We start from the raw sequence: 23691 nt of genomic DNA, 5'->3' as shown, positions 1-23691 counted from the left end.
ACGGTATATTCCAGTACGTAGGATTGAGATACGAAGTCTACGCTACCCCTTCCCCCGAACACTGGACATACTCAGCCTCGCCTCCCCCCTCCCCAACCGCCGCGACGCCACCACCACCCCCGCACTGAGCACCGCCCCGGCGTAGAAGAAATACTCGACATACATCCTGGCCTGCTGCCCCCTGACCATCTTTGAGTCGTACCCGAACGTATTCCGAAACGCAGGGCCCTCCACATACCCCACCAGATCCGTCAGGGCCAGCCCCACCGACGAGACGATCAGCAGGGGAATGAAGAAGCCGAGTTCCTGTACCCGACCGTTAGCACATGTCTACCACTAGATAATCCCACCATCAGGCAATTATATAGTAAGGAAACATCCCACTCCCATGAGACTATAATCAAAAGAAAAGGAAGGAAGAGACAACATACCCCACCGCGTAAATGCCGCGCCGACCAAACGGCCCAGCCCATGCGCGCCGCCGCAACGCTCATCCCCAGCACCTCCACCACGTCCACCGCCACCCACAGTCTCTTTTCCGTACGTTCCCAGCGCTGCAACTCCGGGAAAGTAAATCGCGTGGGGTGAATGACTCGCTCGACGAGACGCGTCTGCACGCCCAGCGCAGCGAGCACCAGTGCCGCCAGCACTGCGACCAAAATGGAATGCGGGATGAGAATCCACCGGTCGATGGTCCGGTGGCTTGCGCCGTGGTGCAGGCGGCGACACAGCGGGAGGAGGATCAGGCTGAAGAGGGCGAGTTTGCCGAGGCTGATGAGCCAGGTTATCGGGAGGAGGGCCTGCGTGGCTTCTTGGGCGTTGAGGACGGCGCATTCGCCTAGGGTCGTCGTTATGACTGCGATGGTTTGGGCGCTGCGTTTCGTTGATTAGACTGGTATCCTTTCGGCCAGAAGGGGGTGGGGTGAGTGCGTACAGCAGCATGAATGTCACGGCGATGGTGAGGAGCAGCCACTGTGCTATCGATTTACGCTTGCCCTCGCTGGCGAGGAATCGCGCGGCAGTGAAGAAGAGGAGCCCTAGGAAAATGACGAAGTAGACCGCGTAGCAGACGATGGTGATGCGCGCGGTGCTGCTGGAGAAGGCGTGGTGGGCGCGACATTGTCCGCTCTTTGCGCGGGGGAATACTCCCCCCTGGCTGGCGAGCTGGGCCATAGTGGTGGTGGTGGTTTTCACCAACATCCAGAAAAATGGTCAAAGGGGGCATAAAAGCATACGCCGCCGGGGACAGCTTCGCTACTTAAATTAGCCCAGGCCAGCACGCATCTGGCTGGGGCACGGGGCAAGCGCAGGGACGTCGATCGCGGGAAACCCGCCCTTCTAATTGGGTGCACATGCCAAGTCAATACGAACAGGCGCAGCTTAACCTCGCAATACGAACCCTAGTTTCAGATCGATGCCCAGGGCCACCAGCTGATCGGGGCAACTGACAGCTGACGGATGATCGACCATTGCCTTTTGTTGTTACTGGGGCATACATAGTACTCAGTCGTAAAGTGGTGTTGAGTACTCTGTGGAAGTGGAAGACTACTACTTCTCATACTCCGCCAGCGCCCAATCCAGCAACGCGGGATACCACCGCCGCCCCACATCCTGATGGCTCATCACCCGATGGATCAGCGTGCCCTCGCCCACCCTCCCTTTAAAGATCCGATTGAAGGTCGCCTCCGCGTCCGACCGCACCGTCTCGTCGCGCACCAGCTCCCGAATATGCGCCGGGATCGCCAGGGCCAGGGCCCCGCTCTCCGCCGACAGATCCAGGCTCATCCCCTGGAACACGGGGATGGAGAACCGCGGCCCGAGAGGCGTCCCCTGTGCATCGACAAAGTTCTCCATGGCCAGATTCACCCGGTGCGTCGTCGCCGTGCACACGCCCCCCGTGATCGCCTCGAGGGCGCGGCCGATGTTCACCACCAGGGACCCCGGCAGCGGCGGCGCCGCGATCCACTCCCCGGCCTTGTTCTGCACCTCCAGCCCCGTGTGCGGCGTGGCTTGCAGCAGGAAAGTGAGGAACTCCGAGTCCTTGTGCGCGCCCACGCCCTGCGACTCGGACGCATCGCGGGGTGGCGGGTACTTGATCAGCTTGAGTTTCTGCTGGATGGGGTCCTCGAAGAAGCGGTCGAGTGCCGTGGGCGCCATGTCGAGCGCTTCGGAGATGAGGCTCCGGAAGGCGGCGGCTAGTGGATGGGTTTCGGCCAGGTAGGCCTCGACGGCGTGACGGAAGCCCGGGATGGCGGATTCGTCGGGCCACTGTGTGCAGTTAGTTGGGTTGTTACCCTGGGTTGAAGGTGGAAATGTACCTGGTTTGGGCCACGGATGTTGCGGTAGAGAGGTGCGTCTGGGCTTGGGGGAGGGAGCTCGGTCGCAAACTGGCGGAACTGGTCAGTAGTGTACTGAATGTACTGCAAGTTCATCGTGTATGTGTATCGGTGAAGGCACGCACGTCGAATTGTTCGCGGTAATCAGTCTGGCGGGCGGTGGTTTCAGCCCCTAGTCGCGAGTAGCCCAGGAAATGCTTGCTGTTGACCATCTCAATTTCCAGCTTTTTCGCGAGTGGGAGATCGAAGATGGCAGCGGTCTGTTTCATCAGCTCGTCGCGGACGCCGGGCGCGACCGGGGCGTTGATGAGGTAGAAGAAGCCCACGTGGACCAGTGCATGGCGCAGACTGGCGAGGAACTGGGGTTTTGTGGCGGACGAAGTGGCGAGAGCATAGTCAAGGACCGGGATAGCGGTAAATGAGGGCGTATCTACAGTCATGTTGGAAGAAGAATGAAGATGAGGTGGTTGGAGATGGTAAGATGAGTGAGGGGTTCGTTCCCCGGTCGGCAGCTGCGATATCGGGCGGGGAATGAAACCTCATTTGGCGTCATCCCCGACACTTATGGCGAGCATAGCCTCTACAAATATGTCTATTCGCTTGCTGTATATTCTCTACAAAACATGCTTCTGATATCACTCTATCTTCTGTCTGCTCCCAGGGCGTCAGCTATCGAATTTATCGTACTCTACTCTCTCTTACACGATGGATAAAACGGCGCACTTTTGTTACTTCACCGAACTGAAATAGAAAAGCGTTTGGAGTGTGGCAGATTCTGTCCTGACCTTCTATAATACAGTGTCGAGTGTCAATGGAAGCCGAATGCAATATTCCGTTAGCGTTCTCCCGTCATAGCTCCTATGTTCTCCTTCTGGCCGAATGAAGTCGTGAACTGACGTCTGCCATGCTGACACTACAGTCTCGTGAACGCAAACTACGGTTCGCAAGATACTCCGGTAGAAATGAAAAGCGAAATAGTGGCCAATCCTCCGGGCAATAGAGAGCCATCAGGATCATTACATATGCTAACTTTGGCTCATCCCGATCGATGGCGACTGATATGGCCCTAAACAGATCTTCCAGCTCGTTGGGGAGCGAGCCAAGGCGCTTTCTCAGATCTTCTAGGGCGTCACCACTCAGAATGCTGTGCTCAACTCTCTGGATGGTGAGTTAGACCCAGAGGAAAACACCCTCAGATTTGTATGCAATCTCCGTCTCAAGGCGCTGCCTTTGATCTGATGTCCCCATCTTGGGATAGAGCTCGCTCGAGCTCAAACGGTGCTGGACAAAGCTTAGAATATCCTCGTGAATTACTTCGTGCAGCCGCAGCATCGGGCCGGTTTTGAAGGCCTCCTGCAAGTCAATGTCCTCTCGACTGGCGACACAAATCTTGACATCGGCTGACCTGCAAGAGATCCAATCTTTCAGGGACTCATTCATATGGACCTGGTCCCCTTCAAACTCGTCAATGTCGTCAATAAAAAATGGCTATCCTATGGGTACGATAAACACTGTCCGTTTCTCTCAACTTGCGAAATGCGTCAAACACCTCATGATCATCATCGATTACTGGTCGTAACCCGCTCAAAGCAGCCTGCCATTGTCTGGGAAACAGCAGAGGTATGAGCTCCAGCCATTGAGACAGAAGAGAATGCAGAAGCCCTCGCACCAGCCCGCGAAAGCTCTTCTGAAGCGTCCGGCCGTGCTTCCAAAAGAAAAGTCTGGCTAGCACCAGGGCTTTGGTTGTTGACCACAGCTTGAGATGCTTTTCTGTTGCCTTATGTTGGCAGATGCACTTCATCAGAGTGGACTTGCCTGACCCTGGCTTTCCGGAAATATGAGGAAGGTTGATGGACCAAGCACACGAAAGGGATCATCAAATGTTCAGAATTTCCCTCGAAGCTGTGAACGCCAGCTGTGAAGCTATACGATGGGATAATAACATGGTCCTTAACTAGAGGTATTGTTCGCCCAGTTAGACGGTCGTACTTGCTGGGTGGTGCGACTATCAAGGAAAGAAACACTAGGGACTTTGTAGAGGGACTGCTTTCAAATATTTCAGAGGCATTCACTTCACAACACCCAAGGCAGAAAGTGCGATCCAAGGCACCCAATCTGGTTTTCCGTCCGCCGCTTCTCATCTCTTTAGCCCATTTTCCCCTCCTCCTCTCCTCCCCTGCCCTATCAACTTCTCCGTCTTTCTTCCAATCAAGCTTGGTGCACCATCGTACACGCAATCCTACCGCGCCGGCACCCCGCTGTATACCGCGATCCTGTAGTTCTCTTTGGGCTCCAGCTCCGTCCAGCTCTGTCCAGCTTATTTCCGCCTCTCCCAGCTCCCTTCCCAATCTCTGACTACTTTATTCGCCATGGGTACTATGCTCCCATCCTCTGAGACCGTCCTCTCTGAGATGGCTACCGGCGGTAGTATATCTAAGCTCGTGCTATACAATCAGAATACCGTCTGCTTTAAATCCAAGCGGTTTTTATAGATGATATAAATATCTGCGACCAGCAACCCCAGCGGCCAGTTCTAATATCTAGTTTATACGACGGTACTCGGTTACAGCGTTCGAGCAGCTATGCTGACCAAACGGCAATTGGTGGGTGATCTATGTATTCCCGGTCTACAAGTTCTGGCTTGCGCGGAATAGTATTATCTTCAATTTGATAGGTCTTCCGCTCTTATACTACTAGATCCAGGTCTATCTTTGCTAACAGTCTATCGGCTCTATTTCGATCCGATTTCATATCTTGCGCGTGGTCATAAACTGCTGATTGCCAGCCGCGGTGTTTTTCAAGCCAATTCTTGTATCTATAATATAAGTAATGTATTCCGCGATGCAATCTACCTGCCCGAGTACTAGAGTGTATACTGCGCAAGCTGTCGTCTTATTCAAGCCGACAAGTTCTGTACTATTCGAGATGCCTACCGGGAGAAATACTCATTCTCAGCAGTCGGCCAGGATCTCTGTCTATTCTTCAGAAGCTTAAAAATCAAACTGTTTTACCCGCCAAGTAATGGCAGACGATATCCGGGTCAGAATGTTTAGTTATAAACCGACAATGCTGGGTTTGTTTCTACGGTTCTTCTACCACCACCCCTCTACTTCTGCCCTTTCTAATAATGTCTTCGTTTTTGTTCTTACTTCCCTTTTTCTTCCGACTGCGTCGACGGCGTGGTGTGTATCGAGCCGCAGTCCCCTGTATCCGACAACTTCCGAGTGACAAACAAGATTCTACCGCAGATCATAGGAATGGTATCAAGAATAAACCAGGAATGCCACATCAAAGTGCGTACGATTGTAAACAAGAAGTTCAAATTCTACTTCTTAGAGAAGTACTATCAACACCATGCATGGCTCGGAGTACCAAATCTCGACCCAGAAGCCCAGAACAGAAGCTATCCAGAACACCGATCTATCCCCCTTTCGACTCCGCAGAGAAGTATTCCGTGGACGCGCAACTACGCCAAGTCTCCGACGCAGCAGCGGATCCCACCGCGTCATCGTCGTTATCATTCAAATCGTGTTCGCGCGCCGCCTGGCATGCACTTCCCCGAGCGTTAGCAGATCCACTATCCTCCGGATCGTTGGAGGAATACTCACCGGCATCCTCCGCAATGGTTCCAAGCGGCCGCGGCGTCCCTTCCCGCGAAGCGGTAGAAGCAGTAGCAGTATCACCACCTCCTCCCTCTCACTCCAGCGCACTCCCCCCCTCTCCCTCCCCCTCCCCCTCCGTATCCTGCAGGCCAGCAGCAGGCGGAGGCGGCCAAACGACGGCATTCACATTGTCGGCGACATCGAAGAAGAACCGGCTGGTGATGGACTCATCGGCCCACCAATCGAACTGGGTGCGGCGTTGACGCTGCCACCGGGTCGCGACGCGTTGCCCGCCTTCACCCGCCGAGCCTCGCGCCTCGAACGTCCAGAACATGACCTGGTTGCCGCCGAGACAGCCGCCGCCCGCCAGCATCATCGCCGTCGGGATGCGGTAGTTGGGGTCCGCCAGCGCGCTGCGCCAGAAGAGCAGCAGCTTGGTGATGTACCAGCCGGGGTCGGGGCTGGGCCCATTGATGAACCAGAAGAACGGCCGGCCCCGGATGAAGGCCACGACGGTCTGGATGGCAACTGTGTTGGTTGGGTCGGTGCCCCACGGGACCTGTTGGACGATGTCGAGCAGGCCGTAGTCGCCTAGCGGGTGGAGACGGCTGGTGATGCGGTCGCGCCAGCAGGGGATCTCGGGGACGCGGTGTGACATTCTGGTCGCTTGTGGGTGGGTTGGTGGTGTGTCTTGGTTGTGTACCTTGGTTGTGGGATGTTGGTTTAAGGTGTGATGTTGATGAAAGTGTGGGGGGAGGGATTTGTGGTGAAGAGGGTTTTATATCGCGCATGTTCGTTGGTTGGTGGAGAGAAACGCTCCTGTTCATGGGTCTTTCAGTGTTCTCATGTGTTAACTGTCGCGGGGGATATAAGAAAGGTCTTTGTTGTTGTGGCTTTCGGTGATGCCGGCGACCGAAATGTTCCATCATTCTTTATCGCTGGGCTCATGGCTGATCGGTCGCTTGTCCTGATTTCTGTTCACAATGGAAGTGAAAAGAGGATCGATCGGTGTTGGTGAATACCCCTAACATGGAGATGCACCCAAGAAGTTTTGTTAGAAACCATTCCAAGTGTATCGTGCTTTCTTCAGTCTAAAACGGCTGGGGCTGGTCAACTAAGTCAGCCGTCATATATGAAGCTTGGTATATCTGGTGCCTCTTGTTGGTTAAATGAAAGGAGACACACCCGTTAAGATGAAACATGGAACCAAACTAGGCAGGACAGTCTTGGGGAACACAAATCTGTGATGTGCTGAGGCCCATGACGTCAGTAGAAGTGCCCAATGTCAAAAGAAATAACACTGAAATCTTCATTCGATATATACCAACTCCAACCACTAAATCCTAAAGCAGTAGAACCATCAATCGTGTCTTCATCGCATCCATTACTATCAACAGATATCCAGAACTATCAACATTTGTACATGAAGTCTCCATCCCCAAATCCCCCAATCTAATAAGCCAAGAACATAGTCACCGCAAAGGCCAAACCGGCCGCTGAGCGGTGCAGCATACTCTTACCCGAGCCGCTGGTCGTCAGGTACAGGGTGGGCTCGTACTCCGACGGTACGGTGCTGTTGGTCGTGCCGTTCCAGCAGTAGTCGTTGAAGCAGGTGGTGCAGATGTCCGGCAGGGTGGTGTTGGTACGATAGGTCGAACGCTGCAAGATGGCGCAGGCAACACAGGAAGTCCAGTTCGAGTCGAGGGTGCCGTTGCCGCGGGTGACCACGTTGTAGCCGTTGGTGATGACGTTGTCGCGCTCCTCGTCCGAGTAGGTCAGCTTGAAGGTGGAGAAGTTCGACTCGTAGGTGTAAGGCGAGTTGGCCAAGTACACGACGAGCGGAGCAGGACCAGACAGGTTCTTCGGGTCACAGCCGAAGAAGGTCGGGCGCTTGTTCAGGCCCAGGTTGACGAAGGTGTTTACATCCGGGACAGGAGGGAAGACGGTGCCGTTGGCAATACCGGAGCTGTTCAAGCTGCGCTGGTAGGTAGCCACCAGCGAGGTTCCGTTGGGCCAGTATGAGTCGGTATCGGCGGAAGAATCAATAGCAAAAATCACATCCACGTGCCGGTCGGGCTGGATGAGGGGGTGCAGCGGGATGTTCTCGAGATCCTCACCACCATCGACAACGTCCAGGGTGGCAGCGGTGGCATAATCTTCGCTGGCCTCCCGGTACCCGTAGAAGGGGTTGGGGGAGTACACGGCAATGTCGTCACCCCGCTCACCCAGGTCTTCCAGGATGTCGGTCAAGGCATTCTTGAAGATCGTGGGGATATCGGTACTGTTGATCTGCAGCAAGAACTGGTTGAAGAGAGTGGAGGAGGATCCCATGATGAAACCGGCATTGTCAAAGCCACGCACGCAGGTACCGTTCTCCGACACGCTACCGTTCTCGAATCTCGAGCCGAGGTACTCCAACGGAGCGAAGGCATAGACAGATGGATCCCAAGAGCCGAACTCCCACGGGTTGACCTCGTAGACCGTCGCATTGGTCTCAACAATGACCTCGCCGGGGTTACGGCCATCCATGACCACAATAGGCATGGGGTATTGGCCGTTCTTGAAGTCGTCCATCAGGGAAATGGAGGACCAGGTGTAGTCAGCACCGCCGTCATCCTTGGAGGAATTGACCAGCTGGAAGGAAAGGGCACGGCCCCAGTAATCCGAGAAGGAGGTGTTGAAACCGGCCCCCGATTTCCCGTCCACCTGATCGGTGATGGTCTTCCAGTACTCGTAGGTGCTCAGGACTTGGATGGTGTCATAGTTAGGACCCTCGAGCAAAGACTTGGAGAATCCCCAGACCCGGTCGCTAGCCTGCAGATTGCTGATGGTGGAGAAGTTGTTGACAAACATGGAACCAACCAGCCAGCTACCACCACTCAGACCAGCGACATAGGTAGCAGACTGCAGCAGACCACCCAGCTGACCGGTGTTGGTGGAGTTCTCCGTGCGGCTGTCGAAGGCCTTCAGGCCACCCGCGCCGTTAGTCAGCGCCCGGTAGCCACCCCCGGAGGCCGCGACGGCAATGTTGGGGATGTTGGAGATGTTGCTCGCGTGGGTGTTGAGATAGGAGGTGACGTCAAAGCCGCTGAGGTTCAAGCGACCCAGAAAGTCCTTCATGGGCTGTAGGGTGACATTGCGGCGCACCTTGAGCCATTCGGTCTCGTTGGTGGAGAGGTTGTCGGCATCACGGATGCTGGGTCGGGTGGACGGGCAGGTCACGTTGTCGGGGGTGTAGCCCTCGGGAGCATTGGGAAGCGCCCGAACAGCCACCTCGACCGCCGCAGGAGGCAGCGAGGCGGCATGGGCGACGCCAGCCGCTGCCGCGACCGCAAGAGACAGCTTCATGATCGACAGGGGAGCGTGGACAGGGAGGAACCTGACCAGTGAAGGGGGGGAGGAGAGAGGCAGATCAAAGTCGCGAGGAAAGAGAGGAAAGGAACGGTGCAAAAAGCGCACTCCCCAATTCCCTTATATTCTTCGAGAACACCAGGCGATCTGCGGACCCCCCGGAAAGCCTTGGGCGATGCAGCTCCACTGGGGCCGAAAGAAATTGAGCTGAAAGATGGGTCTGCATGACTGCTCACTAATCGGCTAGAAGCCGACTGCCGGCTGGCAATAATGCCCAAGGGGTCAGAAACTTAAGACCAGGGCAATTGTGATTGGGACCGGAGTGGCAGTGAGTCCGCCAGCTCCATCTGGTCCGCAGGCAGCAGCATTGCTCCGAAGTTATCCCTGGATGGATTGTTTATGATTTCGATCATGATGTCACGGACCAGCACCTGAGCAGACCATCTGGTGTGGGCGGATATGGACGGATAGAAGCGAATGAATGGCAGTGGTAAACGAGTACGAAGGAGGATGGAGAAACAGGCGAACAGCACTAGAGTGACTAGCGAGCCTCAACCCCTGAAAAGCAGTGCACAAGTGCACAACAGTGGAGATGGGGGGAGATTGGGTGTTCGTGCGTTGAATCAACCAAGTGGGAATGAAGAGAAATGCCTGCCAAGTGTTCCATGCCAAATCGGGCAACCCGAGCGACTAGCGCTGACTCAGCGGGGTATTTTTGGCCGTGGCTGGTGTGCCGGGGGCTGGGGCTGGTGCATAAGCATGGCGGTGCACAGCTGACATAAGCGCACATGACATCAGCCCGATGTCAGCCAAGGTGCATGATCCTTATGTGGTGCATAGCATAGCATAAATGGCGTCACCACCGTCACCACCATCTCCATGACATCACCACCATTGCAACCTCTTGCCGATCACAACGACACACTGCACATATAAAGCAGTCGAATCTGATCATCGGAGTTCTCATTTCCATCAAACTATCACTGAACTGTCAACTACTCAACTTCCACCAAGAACCTCTCAATCACCATGGACAAACTCTCCGGACTCGCATCCAAGCTCGGCGGCAGCCACGGCAGCAGCGGCAGCAGCAACAACAACCAGGAAGACTACGTCGACAAGGGTACGTATTCACCACTGTCCCCGTGGGTCATTGACTTTTGCCAATTCCTGCTTCTTGCATTCCACTTGCTTTGCATCTGCAATGCACCTGCCCTCTCCCGAACCCTCTTACTGACATCCTGACGAAAAGGTGTCGACAATATCGAGAGCAGATTCGGCGCCGACCCCCAGAAGCTGCGCTCCACCAACGAGAAGGCCACCGACTTTGCTCGCAACAAGTTCGAGAGCTCCACCGGGTAAGTCTTTTCCCTCGATGACCTTGTCAACAAATGAAGCTAATCGGGCCTAGCCGCAACGTTCCCGACAAGATCTCCAACTAGATGCTCGTGCGATGATGTCGATGATTTGCGATGATGATAACCTTATGACGATGCGGATTGCGCTTGTATGATATGATACAGTAGGACCAGACCTACGATAATCTCTCGAATGGACTACCATAATATCCTGTGAAATGATTCCTCATTCCTTCTGTAGTCTATTGCCGTACTATCTCCACCGCCGAGTCGACAACCTGTCCAGGGTCAGTGATTGCATTTGACTAAAGTTATACCCGTTATAAAATTAGAGGGACTAGATCTGCTCAGGTTGGATGTCTAGGTCCCCTGGGTATTTGAAAGTGAGTAGATACGTCCAGTGGAGGAGATGTCGGTGTCGGACCAAAAATCGTACGTCACCTGCAGCTAATCACCCATCGTCACCCCGACGATTTTCCCCACCTGAACAGCACGAATGCCATGGCATGGCACAGTATAAGCCCTGGTAATGATCGATCGCGCAAAGCTTGATCCGGTCAATTGATCAAATGTCCGACCCAGAACTCCCTAGTGGCTCGGCCGAACTCGGGAATATATCTCCCACGTGCACGATGTTCCGGTCACAGAAAAAACCAACTTATAGATGAGGAAAGATTTCAAGATATGCCAAAAGACAGGGAAATGGTCCGAGATCCTATTGGGTGTAATAACGCCTGTCGAACCTAATGCCGTCCGCCGTTTCTGGGAGTGTGGCACCGTGTGCGGTGAGAATGCAGCAGCTAACCTCCGGCTGGTATTATACGGGACCTGCTGGGCATAGATGCAGACCTTCACCTGTTGCCGCCAACAAAAGCATTTAGCGGACGAACACCCAATGCGAACCCCTTGTGAGAAAATTGATAATTCAGACCAGCTACATCTCCTGCCATTTCTACAAGGATTCTCGTGAAAACGATAAGAAAAAATATGCATTCATAACCAGCGTGGTATACTCAGCTATCGCAGCAACGCAAACAAACCCAGTGCAGCAGCCACCTCTTCCAGAGAGTCTCGTCTACATCCGCTGAAACTGCCTCAGTAGTCCCTGCAGCCCGACCTCCTTCTTCGGCGCCAAATACCGCGTGTTCATGCGACACAGCTGCAACCAATTCGCGCTCTGCTCGGGCATCGCCTTGCCCGCCGCCCGATAACTCCGCTCCAGCCGCTCGTAGTACTCCTGGCTCTGCACGTAATCCCGGGCCTCGAAGTACAGCTTGGCCAGCATGTCCAGCACGGACTGCACCTCGACGCAGTCGGCGCCCATGCGCGTCTCACACCACCCCAGATACCGCAGCAGCCAGGGGGAGGCCAGCTCCGTGTGCGAGGGGTGGGCGCCCACGAACGTGCCCACCCCGATCCGGCCCTGCGACGCATACATCACCCCCATCAGCGCCACGGTCGCCATCGTCTCCGGGTGCTCGGGCCCCAGATACTCCTCGCTGGCCGCCAGGGCGCGCCGGAAGGTCTCCGACGCCGCGGCCGTGCCGTCGGGCTCAAGCATCTGGCTCGCGGCCAGGAGCCGCACGCTCTTGATGGCCAGCGGGTGCGACGCGCCCAGCAGCTGCATCAACTCCTGCGACACCGCCGCAAAGGCCTGGCCCATCGGATCGACGGCCGGGTGGAAGCGCATCGTGACCAGCTGCGTGGTGTCGTTGGAGCGCAGCGCGACCATGTGCTCGGCGGTGTCCAGCACCGCGCCGTAGACGCGGATGTGCGTGGGGCCGAGCACCTGGCGGAGCCGCTCGGTGAGCTTCTCGAGCGCCTGCACGGCCTCGGCGCGCCGCTCCAGCGCCCCGTACGCGACGGCCAGCCGGCGGCGCGTCAGCAGCGTGTCGAGCTCGTCCTCGCCGATGCTCATCTGCTGGCGCGCCAGCACGTTGGCGCACACCGACTCCGCCTCCTGGCCTTTGCCCTGGTGCGCCAGCACCTCGCCCAACAGGCTCTCCGCCTTCATGGCCAGCGGGTGTTTGGCGCCGAAGACCCGCTGCGCGTGGGTCGACACCCACTGCGCCCATTCGGCGGATTTCGGGTAGTAGGCCGCCTCCAGATCGATCTCGGCCAGGTGGTACCCGATCTCGAGGGTGCTGTGGTGGTCCGCCCCAAGGTTGCGCAGGTGCTCCTGGAAAATGGCGTACTCGAGCTTGCGGGCTTCGTCCCATTGCCAGTTGTTCTTGAGGGCGGCGGCCTGGAGGGAGCGCGGGTCGGTGTCGACGGCGGTGAAGAAGGCGCCGGTGACGCGTTTGGGGATGGGCGGGGGGCTCTGCGGCGAGGGGTAGGGCATGCTGCTGTTGACGGGGAGGCGGGGGGGAATGGGTGGTGGCGCGGGGTGGGGGGAGGTCGAGTTGGCGCTGGAGGGGGAAGGGATGTATCCCTGTTCTGTGGCCAGGACCTGGTCGGCGATCTGCTTGATGTTGCCCTTGATCATCTTGTACATGGCGCCACGGGCGCCCACCTTGCACATCTGCGAGTGGTCGGCGTCGAGTTTGAGGCGGGTCTCGCGTTGGCCGGGGAGGCCCAGCACGGCGGATTCCTCGTCGACCACCAGCTAGACACATCAGCGCACTCGCACCCGATACCTGGACAGCTTTGATGCAACCCGTTCCACAACGAGGAAACGGCTTCGACGGGATACATACATGACTGACAGAGGCAGGCCCCACGCCCCCCAGGAGCACCTCCTTGCCCTCCACAAAGCTGATCACCCGGTAGTCCTCCAGCTGGTGGGAGAAGCGACTCGTCATCTGCCGCGTAAAGAGCGAGTTGTGCTCCAGACTGTCGAGCAGGTCGTTGCTGGCATGGCCCTTGGCCACGAATCGCGCCACCTTGGCCGCAATCTTACCCAATTCGACGCCTTTAGTGCCGCGGTGGGGGCATCCGAAGAAGACCAGCCCGTAGGTGTTGTTGCGGATGGCGTTGTACTTGGGGTCTTCGTGGGCGTTCAGCAGGGCCTATCAGCCAGCCGGAGCAGCCGTCAGCACATCGCACAGCACAAGGACGGATAAGAAAAGCGCACCTGCTTGATCACCAGCCCTCCCAGACTATGTCCCACGAATATGATCTTTGGCGGCCGTACATTCTACCCAAGTCAGCACCTCGTGGAAGTCGAAAACATCCCCAAAGCTGACGCAACCCTCGTAATACCCACTTCAAAGCCACCAGTTCACCCACCCAACCACAGTCCCCAAAGCAGAGAGAGAACATACCATATTCGGATCCCGCTCCAAATCCAACAGATTCAACAACGTATTCGCATGATCCTTCACACCGGCCGTGGACATACTCTGCGGACTGGTGATGTTGGAGTTATACCCATACACAAAGACGCGGGCCTGGGGGATGTCCTGGGGCAGGTAATCGCGGGGCCAGAAGGTGCCGTTGGCGTGGGTCCATGTCTCGTAGGGGTGGTCGACGCGACCGCGGGGGTTGAGGCCGTGGACGAAGACGAAGCTGCACCTGGTTAGTGTTTCTGCAATTCTGTGGAATTAACTAGGATGGGAGGGAAGAGGGGCGTACTCGATCTTGGGCGGTCCGGCTGGGGTGAAGACCTCCTCGAGGAAGGGAAATTCGTGGTTCTCCATTTCTTTCGCCATGAAACCTGGTGATGAGGATGGATTTACATTAAGGGTCTAGATGGGATGACCGGAGATAGCTGGAGAGGGGAAAATCGAGGAGATGAAGGACACTCCTCCGGCTCAGCCGCAGCGCTGACCAGGGTAGGGTACATGGCAGACATCATGTGAGGGCCAACATCGCCCTGCAAACCCTCAAATAAACCCCATCCTATCGGTTGTCTTTACCCACGAGACTCCCACCTCCACCCCGTATCCGACTGCACTGCCAGTGACAAACTGCTCACGCCGCAGACCCTGACGCAAAACAAGGCGTGTGGATGTTCCGCGTGCGAGGCTGTACAGACCCCGGCCCTCGTCGCGGATAGGCCAGCGGAATACGAACTGCCATGCCGCTTACTTCTTGGCTCGCCTTGGACCCCTGACTGACATTCACTAATGCATTTATTCAAAGAGTCTTGTACTGTACTGTACCCCTCTGGACAAGAGCTGCTGCGGACTTGATGAAAGAAAGATGATCATTACCAGAACAATCACAACCATCACTCCCGGTTCTGCTACCACCCTCCCCCTCCCAATCTCACCCCCCCGAACACCTACCAGGCCCCAACCACCCCCGCAACAGGAATGTCAATCCCCGTCGTGTATGAACTGCAATCACTCAACAGATAGACATAGGCGCCGCCCAGCTCGCGCGGGTCGGCCAGCCGCGGCATGCCCCCGTAGTTCTCCATCTTTTGAGGCCAGTCCGGCGCCGTCTCCACGTAGTAGGTCATGGCGGTGCGCACGAACCCGGGCGAGACACTGTTGACCCGGATGCCGTGGGGGCTCCATTCCATCGCGAGGGTGTGGCACATGTTGCGCACTGCCCCCACCCACACATATTCCCGAATTAGCTGGAGTGGACTTGACGACGGGATCTGGATTGAGGGAACTCACCGGCAGCTTTGGTAGCGCCGTAGGGCGCGGACGGGGCGGCCTGCAAACTCAGTTAGTACAGTACACTTATCTTTTTCGATGACGGGGGGGGGGGGGGGGGTAGATGTACGCGATTCGGTCGATAAGAGGTCATACTGGCCGTCATGACGATGGACCCCTTGATGCCCAGCTCGATGAACTTGCGGGCCGCGATCTGGGCGCAGAAGTAGGATCCGTACACGTTCAGCCCAAACAGCCGCTCCACCTCTTCCCTGTTGAACTGCAACGCAGGCTGATGCTGCGTCATGCCCGCGTTGGCCACGAGCCCATCGATGCGGCCCGTCTCCGCCACGATGCGATCGATCGCCGCCTCCACGCTCGTCTGGGAGGTCACATCCGCCCCGAGGCAGTGGAAGTTCGGGTAGCGCTGTTGCAGCGCCCGGGTCTCCTCCTCGGGTTCCATCCGATCCAGCGAGTAGACGTGCTGGGCCGCGTTGGCGAGGCATACTTCCGCGATGCCGAGGCCGATGCCGCGGTTGGCGCCGGTGATGGCGATGACTTTGCCGGAGAGGGTGATCTGCCAGTTGAAGTCGGCGGGAGGCATCGTGCTGACGAAGGGTGGGGCCTCGTCGCGAGAGGAATTGGTGTTGGAGGAGCATGCCATGATGGTATGATTCTGCGAATCGGTCAGTCGTGAGAGGGTGATAAGTAATGGCTGTTCGAGTAGGGAATAGATTTAAAGTACTGTACCTGTAGGACCGGGATGACATCTAAGATCTGGAATCAGCTAATGCGCTAACATGGTGGTCCGACCTTTCATAAATATCCCTAGACGTGGCGACATCAGCACCACAGTCGACTATACAGTATGGCATGTCACATCCAGGATTTGACGTCACGTCGACTGGGTCCTTGTTCACGTAGCTCTGGCTCGGTCCAAAAATGGGGCCGTGGCCGTAGCCGTAGGGCGGAGAACGCAATGCATACTACCTAGTTAGTAGCTTGAACCCCCGCGATCGCGGATCGACTCCGGGACTGCGGCCGCCTCGGCTCGAGGCAGAAACCCCCACGATCTCTAGCCCTACGAAAAACCCGCTACCATGGATACAGTGACTTCAGTGACTTGATGCTACTGATTTTTCCTTTGGTCTATCCCGTATGTTGTGCGTCAAACAAGAGGTCTCACTTCAAGATGTTTCAGTCCATGACGTCCACCCCCATGACCAACGCGCGACTATGTTCAATACGGGTCTCTCCCTTTCATCATACATCATAGCTCATTCTATTATACAATGGATCATGGGCACAAACTTTCATCCGCAGGACCACGTAACACCTGCGCGGTCAGTGTCGGCACAGATGGTCTCGGTCTCAAGCCGAGTTTGGCCCGGAGATCTCAAAAATGGGTTCGGGAAGAAGGTCAGATCAGCCACGATCAGATAACCAGAACCCACTGTTTAATTCCATTCCCTGGCGTGATGGGTCTTCCTCTGGTATGACGGCGTGTCTATCGCAAGCCATGTGGGGGAGTGGATAGCCGAGGATCGGCCTTGGTGATCAATTAGGGAGATTGCCGAGGTCCAACCCGAAAATTTCATCCCACGGACCCAGCCAGGCTTTCTTTGGCGTACTCCGCCTCGACGGTATCCCGAAGCGAATAACTGGGCCAGCACACTAGCCGCTCGAATTTATCGATCAATTCCAGTAGTGCGGCTCGTTCATCAGGGGCGTGAACGCTCATTCCCGCTACATGAGTCAGTGAGTCGCCCTTCGCACCTGGGAGGGGAGCTTACCCCCAAATAAGCATTGCAGCGCCGTCAGTCCACCGGCAAGTTCGTCCTCCGCTACGGTCCGCGCAATGCCGCAAATGGTGTTCACAGCGGTCGTCAGGATCTTTTGTGCCGCCCGGTAGTCCTGGAAGTCACCGGTCGGGGGGCGATTGGAAATCACAAGGATTCTAGCGAGGCTATGGATTTGCAAAGCAGCCGCGTACGGGGGAGGATGGACCCATATGGGTGGGAAGACATCCGTGTACTGTACAGTGGGAAGGGGGTCAAATTCCGCCGGCAGGCAATCCTGCCATTCCTGCAGCATACAGAGGAGCTCGTTACCTCTTTCCAGCCGGCTCTGTATGTCATTCGACACCGTTTCTTCCTGAGAAGCGTAGTTGATGCATTGGGCAAGCAGATAAGATGCAAAGCAAGCTAGCTCCGGGGCGGTCCGGGAGGAGATGGGCCGCTCGGGTTTCCAGAAACTGAACAGACGCCGCCGTTGACGCATGGCCACCCAGGCATCTTGTCGCAGCCAAATCCACCAGATCGCTTGGCGCAGGCCACCGCAATCGCCGTTGTTGTTTTGGAATCTTTGTATCCAAAACACCCCCTTCAGATGTCGTTCCCAGTCACTGTTGGATCCATCCACCATTTCGTACGTGCTGATCAGCAAGGCAGTCGATATCAGCTCGCGGCTGGACGCGTAGCTCGGGTACTGCATCGCTTTGTTGAGGTAATTCAAGGTTTCATAGTAATACTGGACGGCCAGGTGGCGATCCACGGCCGGGAAATCCGCAAAGCTCTTCGACGATCCAGGCATAACAAAACCGGCACCCCGTCCTTGGTCTTTTCTAGCATGCCAAATTGACAGGTGGCGGGCTGAAAGAGCCAGAAGGGCTTTCATCAACCCCGTGTTCCTTACAGCAAGCTGAGGGACTATCGATGCTGTGTGGCGCCCGGGGTCGTAGAAGTCGAACCAGCGGCTTACATTCCGCACGAAGTGGCTAAAGAGCAGGTGCTCCAATTCTGTCAACTCGATTGGAGCCGGGGTGGACCATGACGAAGGGTGATCGGGGCGGACGGGCTGCTGGTTGGTGGTTGACGTGGGTAGGCGATTCTCCAGCTCGGGGTCGCGTCTGAAAGCTGCAGCCTGAAAACTCTCACACTCCCTCTTGGAGCGTGGAAGGAAGTTGGTTAAGGATACGGCTCCGGCGAGATGGTCCCCTGGGGCAGGAGACAGGACCAGACTGCGATCCGCATTGACGGCATCGTTGGCCAATAACTCGAACCAGCTGAGAGGGGCCAGTCTCGAGGAGACAGAGGAATCTGTTGCAGGAGACGGTGCTAAATCGTGGGTCGAGGGTGGCGAAGTGAGATAAATACTCTGATGGGATGGAAAGGCCGGTGTCAGTGTCTGGCTGGTCGAGACACCTGGCGATGCTGGTATGGAGGCGGAACGAGCCAAGGGCCGTGTTTCGGGTGCGGGAGGTTGATGCTGACAAGCATCGACCAGGACTTGCAGCGGCTCATGCACTTGGCTTCGCACCGGCAGATGCTCTATTGAGGGAGGTTTATGGATGGCGAGAGCAGGAGTAGTGATTGGCCCAGAGCCAGGAGCTTGAGGATGACTCGTGGTGCCAGTGCCATAGACACAGTCACGCTTGCCTTTGGCACACGGACCGCATTGTGGGCGAGCCTGCGTTCATGTCAGCACAAGCAGACTGTAGATTGGTCGGAAGACGAACCTCGTCGCATTTGACATGACGCTTTTTGCAGATCAGACTTTTACCATCAGTACAGTCGGTCGGACAGGCGGCAAGGATTGAGAAACAGTGCTCAGACGGATCGGAAGGATTATTGGGGAGACTGACCATCCAGTGGTGGCCCGCAATCCACGGCCCCGGGATTTTCGCGGCTTCCGAATGCCACGCGAACTCCCTTGCGTAGCATCGGCCATGTTGCCTCACTCACATCATCCGGGAAGCATGAGCGGCAATATGCAGCGTTTGCGCTACCGTATACAAAAATAATAATCAAGGGCAAACAGGGGGTGGAAGCTGGAACAATTTGGGGGTGGGCTGCGGTGACAGATCGCGTCGAGGTTCAACGATTGCCGACTCACGCGGGAGTGGAGCCAGCGAAAAAAAGCCGAACAGGAATCCACCTTTCGTCAGCCAATGCAGTGGTTGGAATTCGCTCAGTGGAAGCCCACGGAAGGGGTAGGGGACTGACTCGTATCGAGGCAGGGGTGGACCATGGTAGGGGTGCATGCACGATGTCATGCGGTCGGGGGGGTTGCTAGGTTAGCAGTGACCGACTGACTAAGTGTGGCTGCAAATAGTTAAGCATAAATTTAAAATGGTTCATACCGCCTACTGTGCGACGCACTGGACAGGGACAATGAGCATTGTTGGTCCCGGCGAAAATCTGCCGGTCATCGAGGGCGATCACCACCAACCAAAATGACTTGGCAAGGGAAGAATCGAACGCTGCAGATCTTGGCATCGGCTGAGAAGGGTCGCTACGGTGTCCTGGCGGCCATTGTGTGAGTGGTGCGGGATACATATTCCGGGCAGGAGGCTCACCATGCCAGCTACAACGTTGAGCACATTACAGCGTTTGTGCGGGCGGCCGAGAATCGCAGATCACCGCTGATTCTGCAGTTGTTTCCTTCATCGCTTGAGCAAACTCCGTCGCTGATTTACGCGGCCGCCGCTGCAGCAAGAAGCGCCTCGGTGCCGGTCTCGGTCCATCTCGACCATGCGCAGAATTTTGAGCAGATCCGTTACGTCGCGGATAACCTTCCATTCGATTCCATCATGGTGGACATGAGTCATCACGAGAAGGAAGAGAACCTCGCCAAGACCAGAGCGCTGCGAGAATATTGTCACGGGCGGGGAATCGCGGTCGAGGCCGAGACCGGGCGCATCGAAGGAGGAGAGGATGGGATAGTGGGAACGGACGACCTAGAGGGTACCTTTTCAGGTTGGATTGTTATTCCATGCTAATGCAGCTGTAGGAATTCTTACCACCTCAGAAGATGTGGAACAGTTCATCGATGCGGGCGTTGATTTTCTGGCTCCCAGCGTGGGAAACCTGCATGGAGATTACGGGCCACGAGGGCCAGAGTTGGACATGAATCGGTCAGTCGCTGAGAGGGATGATTGGCGTTCTGGACTGACTCGTGCAGGCTCCGCCAAGTGTGTCGAGCGTTGAACGGACGGGCACGACTCGTCCTGCACGGAACGAACGACTTTCCCCCGGAGCTGTGTCGGGCATGCGTTGAGGTGGGAGTAAGCAAGTTCAATGTCAACAAGCTGTTGTTGGCTCCCTGGCATGAGCATCTTCGCAAGAATGCACACAAGCCGTTGACGCAGTTGATTGGGGAGGGGATCGAATTGTTGACGAGAGAGATGGAGAAGTGGATGGATGTGGTGGGAAGCAGCGGCATGGCTGAAACAAGCGCGACGGCGACGCCTCAGGCAGGGACAAGGGTTTTGCTTCCACACTGATCTACTCGTCAAATTGGCACTTATAACCAGAGCTAAACTATTTACATCTGCAGTTCCACCTATTTACAATCATATTCACCCCGTAGTTTACCTAGTAGTCACCTACACAACAGGCCAGCCACTCGAGAAGTCAATGGTGTTCCACCCAAACAGCTTCTGGTCATCGGCGTAACCAATGGTGGTGTCGACATAGTGGTAGTAGAGCACAGGGCCGTAGGTCGGGTCGTCATACACGCCCCTATTCCAGTTAGCGATTTTCTTGTGTCTGTCAGGGGAGTCTTACTGTCCACCCGGTCCGTAGACGGTGCCGTGACTGGCGAGCACAATCGTGCCACCACTTTCCGTGCAAGCATTGCCATTCTTGTCCACCTACGCGGGTCAGCTTCGTCTCAAAGTGGTTTCCGTCGACAACTTACAAATCCGCCGGTCGCGCTGGTGGAGCGGCAGACCATGATCTTGTACTCCTCGCCCTGGGCCGGGCGGGAGGTGTCGTAGCCGCAGCAGGTGCCCGACGAGAAGAAGAGGTAGTAGTAGCTGCCGTACTTGAACAGGTAGGAGCCCTCCTCCGAGTGGGTGCCCGTCGCGTTGTAGGCGATGTTGTAGGAGGCCGAGCCGGCCGTCTTGAGGGGCGAGGCCATCTTGACCTGGTAGATATCGCCCCAGAAGGAGCCGAACTGGAGGTAGTATGAGCTGCCGTCCACGAGGAGGTTGCCGTCGATGGCGTTGTAGTTCTTAGAGGACGAGGAGGCGACGCCCACGGACCCGTGGTCGGTCCAGGTGTTCAGCTCCATCGTGGTGGACGAGGCCACTCCAATGGCAGAGTCCTGGGAGCCAAAGGTCGAGACGGAGTAGAGGCAGTAGTAGGTTCCATCGACGTAGCTAAGATCGGGGGCCTGCGCTGGTTAGCATGGATACATTGTGCAGTGTGCAGTGTACAGTCATGCAGTCATGCAGTCATGCAGTCATGCAGTCATACACTAGGACACTGATTCACGGAGGCGACGTACCCAGAGGTCAGTGTTGCCGGACAGGTCGATCTTAGATCCGGCAGGCACCACGGATCCAATGGCGGTCCACGGACCGTTGATGGAGGAGGCAGAGGCATAGGAAATCTCGTTGCCGGTCGAGAAACGGAAGTATTTGCCGTCCGACTCGCGGACGATCAAGGCTGGGTCATGGACGTTGCAGGAACCGGAGCAGGAGCCGGGGTTGGCGTAGCCATGAGCCAGGCCTGCCAGGAGCGGCACCGACAATGCAGTGAGGAGGGAGTACATGGTGTTTAAGCGTCTGAGATGTGACGATCGTTTCGTGCTTTGTTTCGGCCATTTTGGATGTTATATAGGTTGTCGATTGTTCGGTGTTCAGGGGTGTCGCCGTGCCGCCGGATCGGTGCGGCGTGTGTAGACGGGTGCAATAGTTGAGACGTTTGCAGATACGGACCTGGCTCCGTGATACTTTGGAGGTTTCAAAACGCGTAGAGGAAATAGCAAAATCCCGGAGGGATGCTGCAGGTGACTGGTGGAGAAGTGGTGCTGATGGCAAGTGACGAGCGACTAGCGAATGCCGGCACTGCTTAGTGTGTGGGGTAACCCGGAGTAGTGGCAGTCTAAATTACACACAGCCTTGCTCCCATGTCTACAGAATTCTGCAGGACTCTGGGGTATTTTACTGAATTACTGTGACATGAGTCTGAAAAACAAAAATCTACATCCACAATACTACAACACTCAGCACGAAAGTGCTATTGAGAACTTATACGCCTCTACAAATTGCTCGCATTGACGGTCGTAGGGGTCCGTGTGCCGGCATTTTATCCATTTTCGGAAGCATCCGTGCAGATTCGAGTCAGCAAACTTCACTGATGAAACACTTGGACCGACTATTGTGCTGTCAAACTCACCGGATGTTCCATCTTTAAATAGTTGCTGTGGGCTATAGTTCTCAACATGAAGCTGCCGAAAGATTGACAGGATGGGAGGCACCCGAAAGATTAAGCATCCAACTAATTCCGAGAATTATTTGCACGACTGAAATGGCCTTGTAACTACGGGCTTAAGGCACTACAAGAGATCGGAATCCTGATTCTACCACCTGGGACATCAGCTTGGTAGCTTGCAACCGAGTTCAACAGATAGTGGAAATAAAGGGGTTTGTCACAACAACGTGCCTGTCGGATGGATGGATATGGCACCAAATGTGTCCGCAGAGGCATGAAACAGGAGTATGCGCCACAAGCGCAGACGGCAGGTATCGTAGCCATATCATGCATTCGCTGTCCGAGCACACGTTGGCTGTCATCCTGCAGAGCTGTGCATGCGCACGTGCCTAGAAATGCCCGATGATATCATCAGCTTATACCTCGCGGAGTTTCCGAGATCGACAACTCGGTTGATGGTGACTGGTCATCCCACCGGGACAAGCATTGGGCAGAAGAGAGTTCAAGATTGAGTTCCACCAGTTGTCGGCTTACAGAGTGAAGTGTGGGGTGCAGCAGTATGGCTGTAGTAGTTAGGTACGTAGCTGCAGCTCCGGCGGAGTCTGGCTCTGAGCATACCTAGTAGGGAGGGGGGTGCGCAGATATACCTCGGGTATATTGATTCCATGAATCAATCTAGATTCCAGTCCTTCAGACTCTCTTAGGCCGGATGACAAGCGTACCTGGGATATTTTTCCCATTCCACAGGAAAAAACAGGCCCGTGGCTCTGGTCTTGAAGACATAGCGGACTAGTATTCTCCGTTTGACACACATTTCTGAAATGCTGAAGAAAATGATATTGTTGTCGAGAGTATGAACGGAAAGAAAAAAAGATTGATATCTGGGAAATCCGGGAACGACTAGGTAGATTTGACTTGGCGACATTTCATATACTTCTTGGAGACTGCAACAAGCTTCCTACGAGGTTTTGGTCGTCGGGTGGCTCGTGATCAGCCCTCGGTCATGGTACGCGAAGCACGTCAAATTCGTGGGGTTAGGCCTATGAGATTGAAGACATATATAAGAAAGAAGCATTTATATAAGGAAAGGGTTATGCGAGGAACTACGTGAGCAAGGTGGTTTGTGCGAACGAGGACTGCGCGAGGATTGCTCAGAGCAAGGCTGTTTATACAAGCATGGCCGTTGTGCGAGGAATCGTATAAGGATTCCTGCAAGCAAGACTGTTGATGCGAGCGAGGAACTGTGAGGACCCGCGTAAGCATCCCCGCAAGCGAGG

General features: G+C 55.8%; 10 protein-coding genes across 10 annotated transcripts; 2 read left to right on the top strand and 8 right to left on the bottom strand.

Moving 5' to 3' along the window:
- Positions 1-42: 42 nt before the first annotated feature.
- BO95DRAFT_463284 (uncharacterized protein) lies at positions 43-1173 on the bottom strand (the record flags this gene model as incomplete). Its single annotated transcript, XM_025588980.1, has 3 exons — positions 43-306; positions 432-873; positions 974-1173. The coding sequence occupies 3 exons, from the start codon at positions 1171-1173 to the stop codon at positions 43-45; spliced, it is 906 nt and encodes a 301-aa protein (XP_025442750.1).
- Positions 1174-1548: 375 nt separating this feature from the next.
- BO95DRAFT_361978 (isopenicillin N synthase family dioxygenase) lies at positions 1549-2776 on the bottom strand (the record flags this gene model as incomplete). The annotated part of the gene is made up of 3 exons (XM_025582554.1): positions 1549-2268; positions 2319-2387; positions 2462-2776. 3 exons carry the CDS (start codon positions 2774-2776, stop codon positions 1549-1551), a joined length of 1104 nt encoding a protein of 367 aa, XP_025442749.1.
- Positions 2777-3506: 730 nt separating this feature from the next.
- Positions 3507-4137, bottom strand: BO95DRAFT_463282 (uncharacterized protein; the record flags this gene model as incomplete). Its single annotated transcript, XM_025588979.1, has 2 exons — positions 3507-3790; positions 3840-4137. The coding sequence occupies 2 exons, from the start codon at positions 4135-4137 to the stop codon at positions 3507-3509; spliced, it is 582 nt and encodes a 193-aa protein (XP_025442748.1).
- A 1619-nt stretch (positions 4138-5756) lies between these two features.
- On the bottom strand, positions 5757-6596 carry BO95DRAFT_463281 (uncharacterized protein; the record flags this gene model as incomplete). Its single annotated transcript, XM_025588978.1, has 2 exons — positions 5757-5983; positions 6047-6596. 2 exons carry the CDS (start codon positions 6594-6596, stop codon positions 5757-5759), a joined length of 777 nt encoding a protein of 258 aa, XP_025442747.1.
- A 595-nt stretch (positions 6597-7191) lies between these two features.
- On the bottom strand, positions 7192-9526 carry BO95DRAFT_120352 (uncharacterized protein). Its single transcript, XM_025580438.1, has one exon. The coding sequence runs from the start codon at positions 9284-9286 to the stop codon at positions 7391-7393; it is 1896 nt and encodes a 631-aa protein (XP_025442746.1). The 5' UTR covers positions 9287-9526; the 3' UTR covers positions 7192-7390.
- Positions 9527-10188: 662 nt separating this feature from the next.
- On the top strand, positions 10189-10864 carry BO95DRAFT_442341 (uncharacterized protein). The gene is made up of 3 exons (XM_025586397.1): positions 10189-10412; positions 10542-10647; positions 10701-10864. Exons 1-3 carry the CDS (start codon positions 10319-10321, stop codon positions 10729-10731), a joined length of 231 nt encoding a protein of 76 aa, XP_025442745.1. The 5' UTR covers positions 10189-10318; the 3' UTR covers positions 10732-10864.
- Positions 10865-11634: 770 nt separating this feature from the next.
- Positions 11635-15939, bottom strand: BO95DRAFT_481829 (LipA and NB-ARC domain protein). The gene is made up of 9 exons (XM_025590225.1): positions 15325-15939; positions 15216-15255; positions 14877-15141; positions 14677-14711; positions 14221-14302; positions 13911-14160; positions 13721-13783; positions 13344-13655; positions 11635-13252 (listed from the first exon to the last, which is right to left on the bottom strand). Exons 1-9 carry the CDS (start codon positions 15856-15858, stop codon positions 11723-11725), a joined length of 3111 nt encoding a protein of 1036 aa, XP_025442744.1. The 5' UTR covers positions 15859-15939; the 3' UTR covers positions 11635-11722.
- Positions 15940-16336: 397 nt separating this feature from the next.
- Positions 16337-19028, bottom strand: BO95DRAFT_473204 (Zn(II)2Cys6 transcription factor). Its single transcript, XM_025589711.1, has 4 exons — positions 18838-19028; positions 18712-18748; positions 16988-18662; positions 16337-16940 (listed from the first exon to the last, which is right to left on the bottom strand). Exons 1-4 carry the CDS (start codon positions 18921-18923, stop codon positions 16789-16791), a joined length of 1950 nt encoding a protein of 649 aa, XP_025442743.1. The 5' UTR covers positions 18924-19028; the 3' UTR covers positions 16337-16788.
- A 400-nt stretch (positions 19029-19428) lies between these two features.
- BO95DRAFT_481827 (class II fructose-bisphosphate aldolase) lies at positions 19429-20488 on the top strand (the record flags this gene model as incomplete). The annotated part of the gene is made up of 4 exons (XM_025590224.1): positions 19429-19511; positions 19560-19939; positions 19980-20109; positions 20157-20488. 4 exons carry the CDS (start codon positions 19429-19431, stop codon positions 20476-20478), a joined length of 915 nt encoding a protein of 304 aa, XP_025442742.1. The 3' UTR covers positions 20479-20488.
- On the bottom strand, positions 20382-21775 carry BO95DRAFT_120290 (arabinan endo-1,5-alpha-L-arabinosidase). The gene is made up of 4 exons (XM_025580437.1): positions 21486-21775; positions 20895-21371; positions 20762-20847; positions 20382-20716 (listed from the first exon to the last, which is right to left on the bottom strand). Exons 1-4 carry the CDS (start codon positions 21750-21752, stop codon positions 20581-20583), a joined length of 966 nt encoding a protein of 321 aa, XP_025442741.1. The 5' UTR covers positions 21753-21775; the 3' UTR covers positions 20382-20580.
- Positions 21776-23691: the final 1916 nt, after the last annotated feature.

This window comes from Aspergillus brunneoviolaceus (assembly GCF_003184695.1).
Source record: "Aspergillus brunneoviolaceus CBS 621.78 unplaced genomic scaffold BO95scaffold_30, whole genome shotgun sequence".
In the NCBI taxonomy this organism is placed as follows: Eukaryota; Fungi; Ascomycota; class Eurotiomycetes; order Eurotiales; family Aspergillaceae; genus Aspergillus; species Aspergillus brunneoviolaceus.
This window is presented reverse-complemented; position numbering and strand designations above follow the sequence as displayed.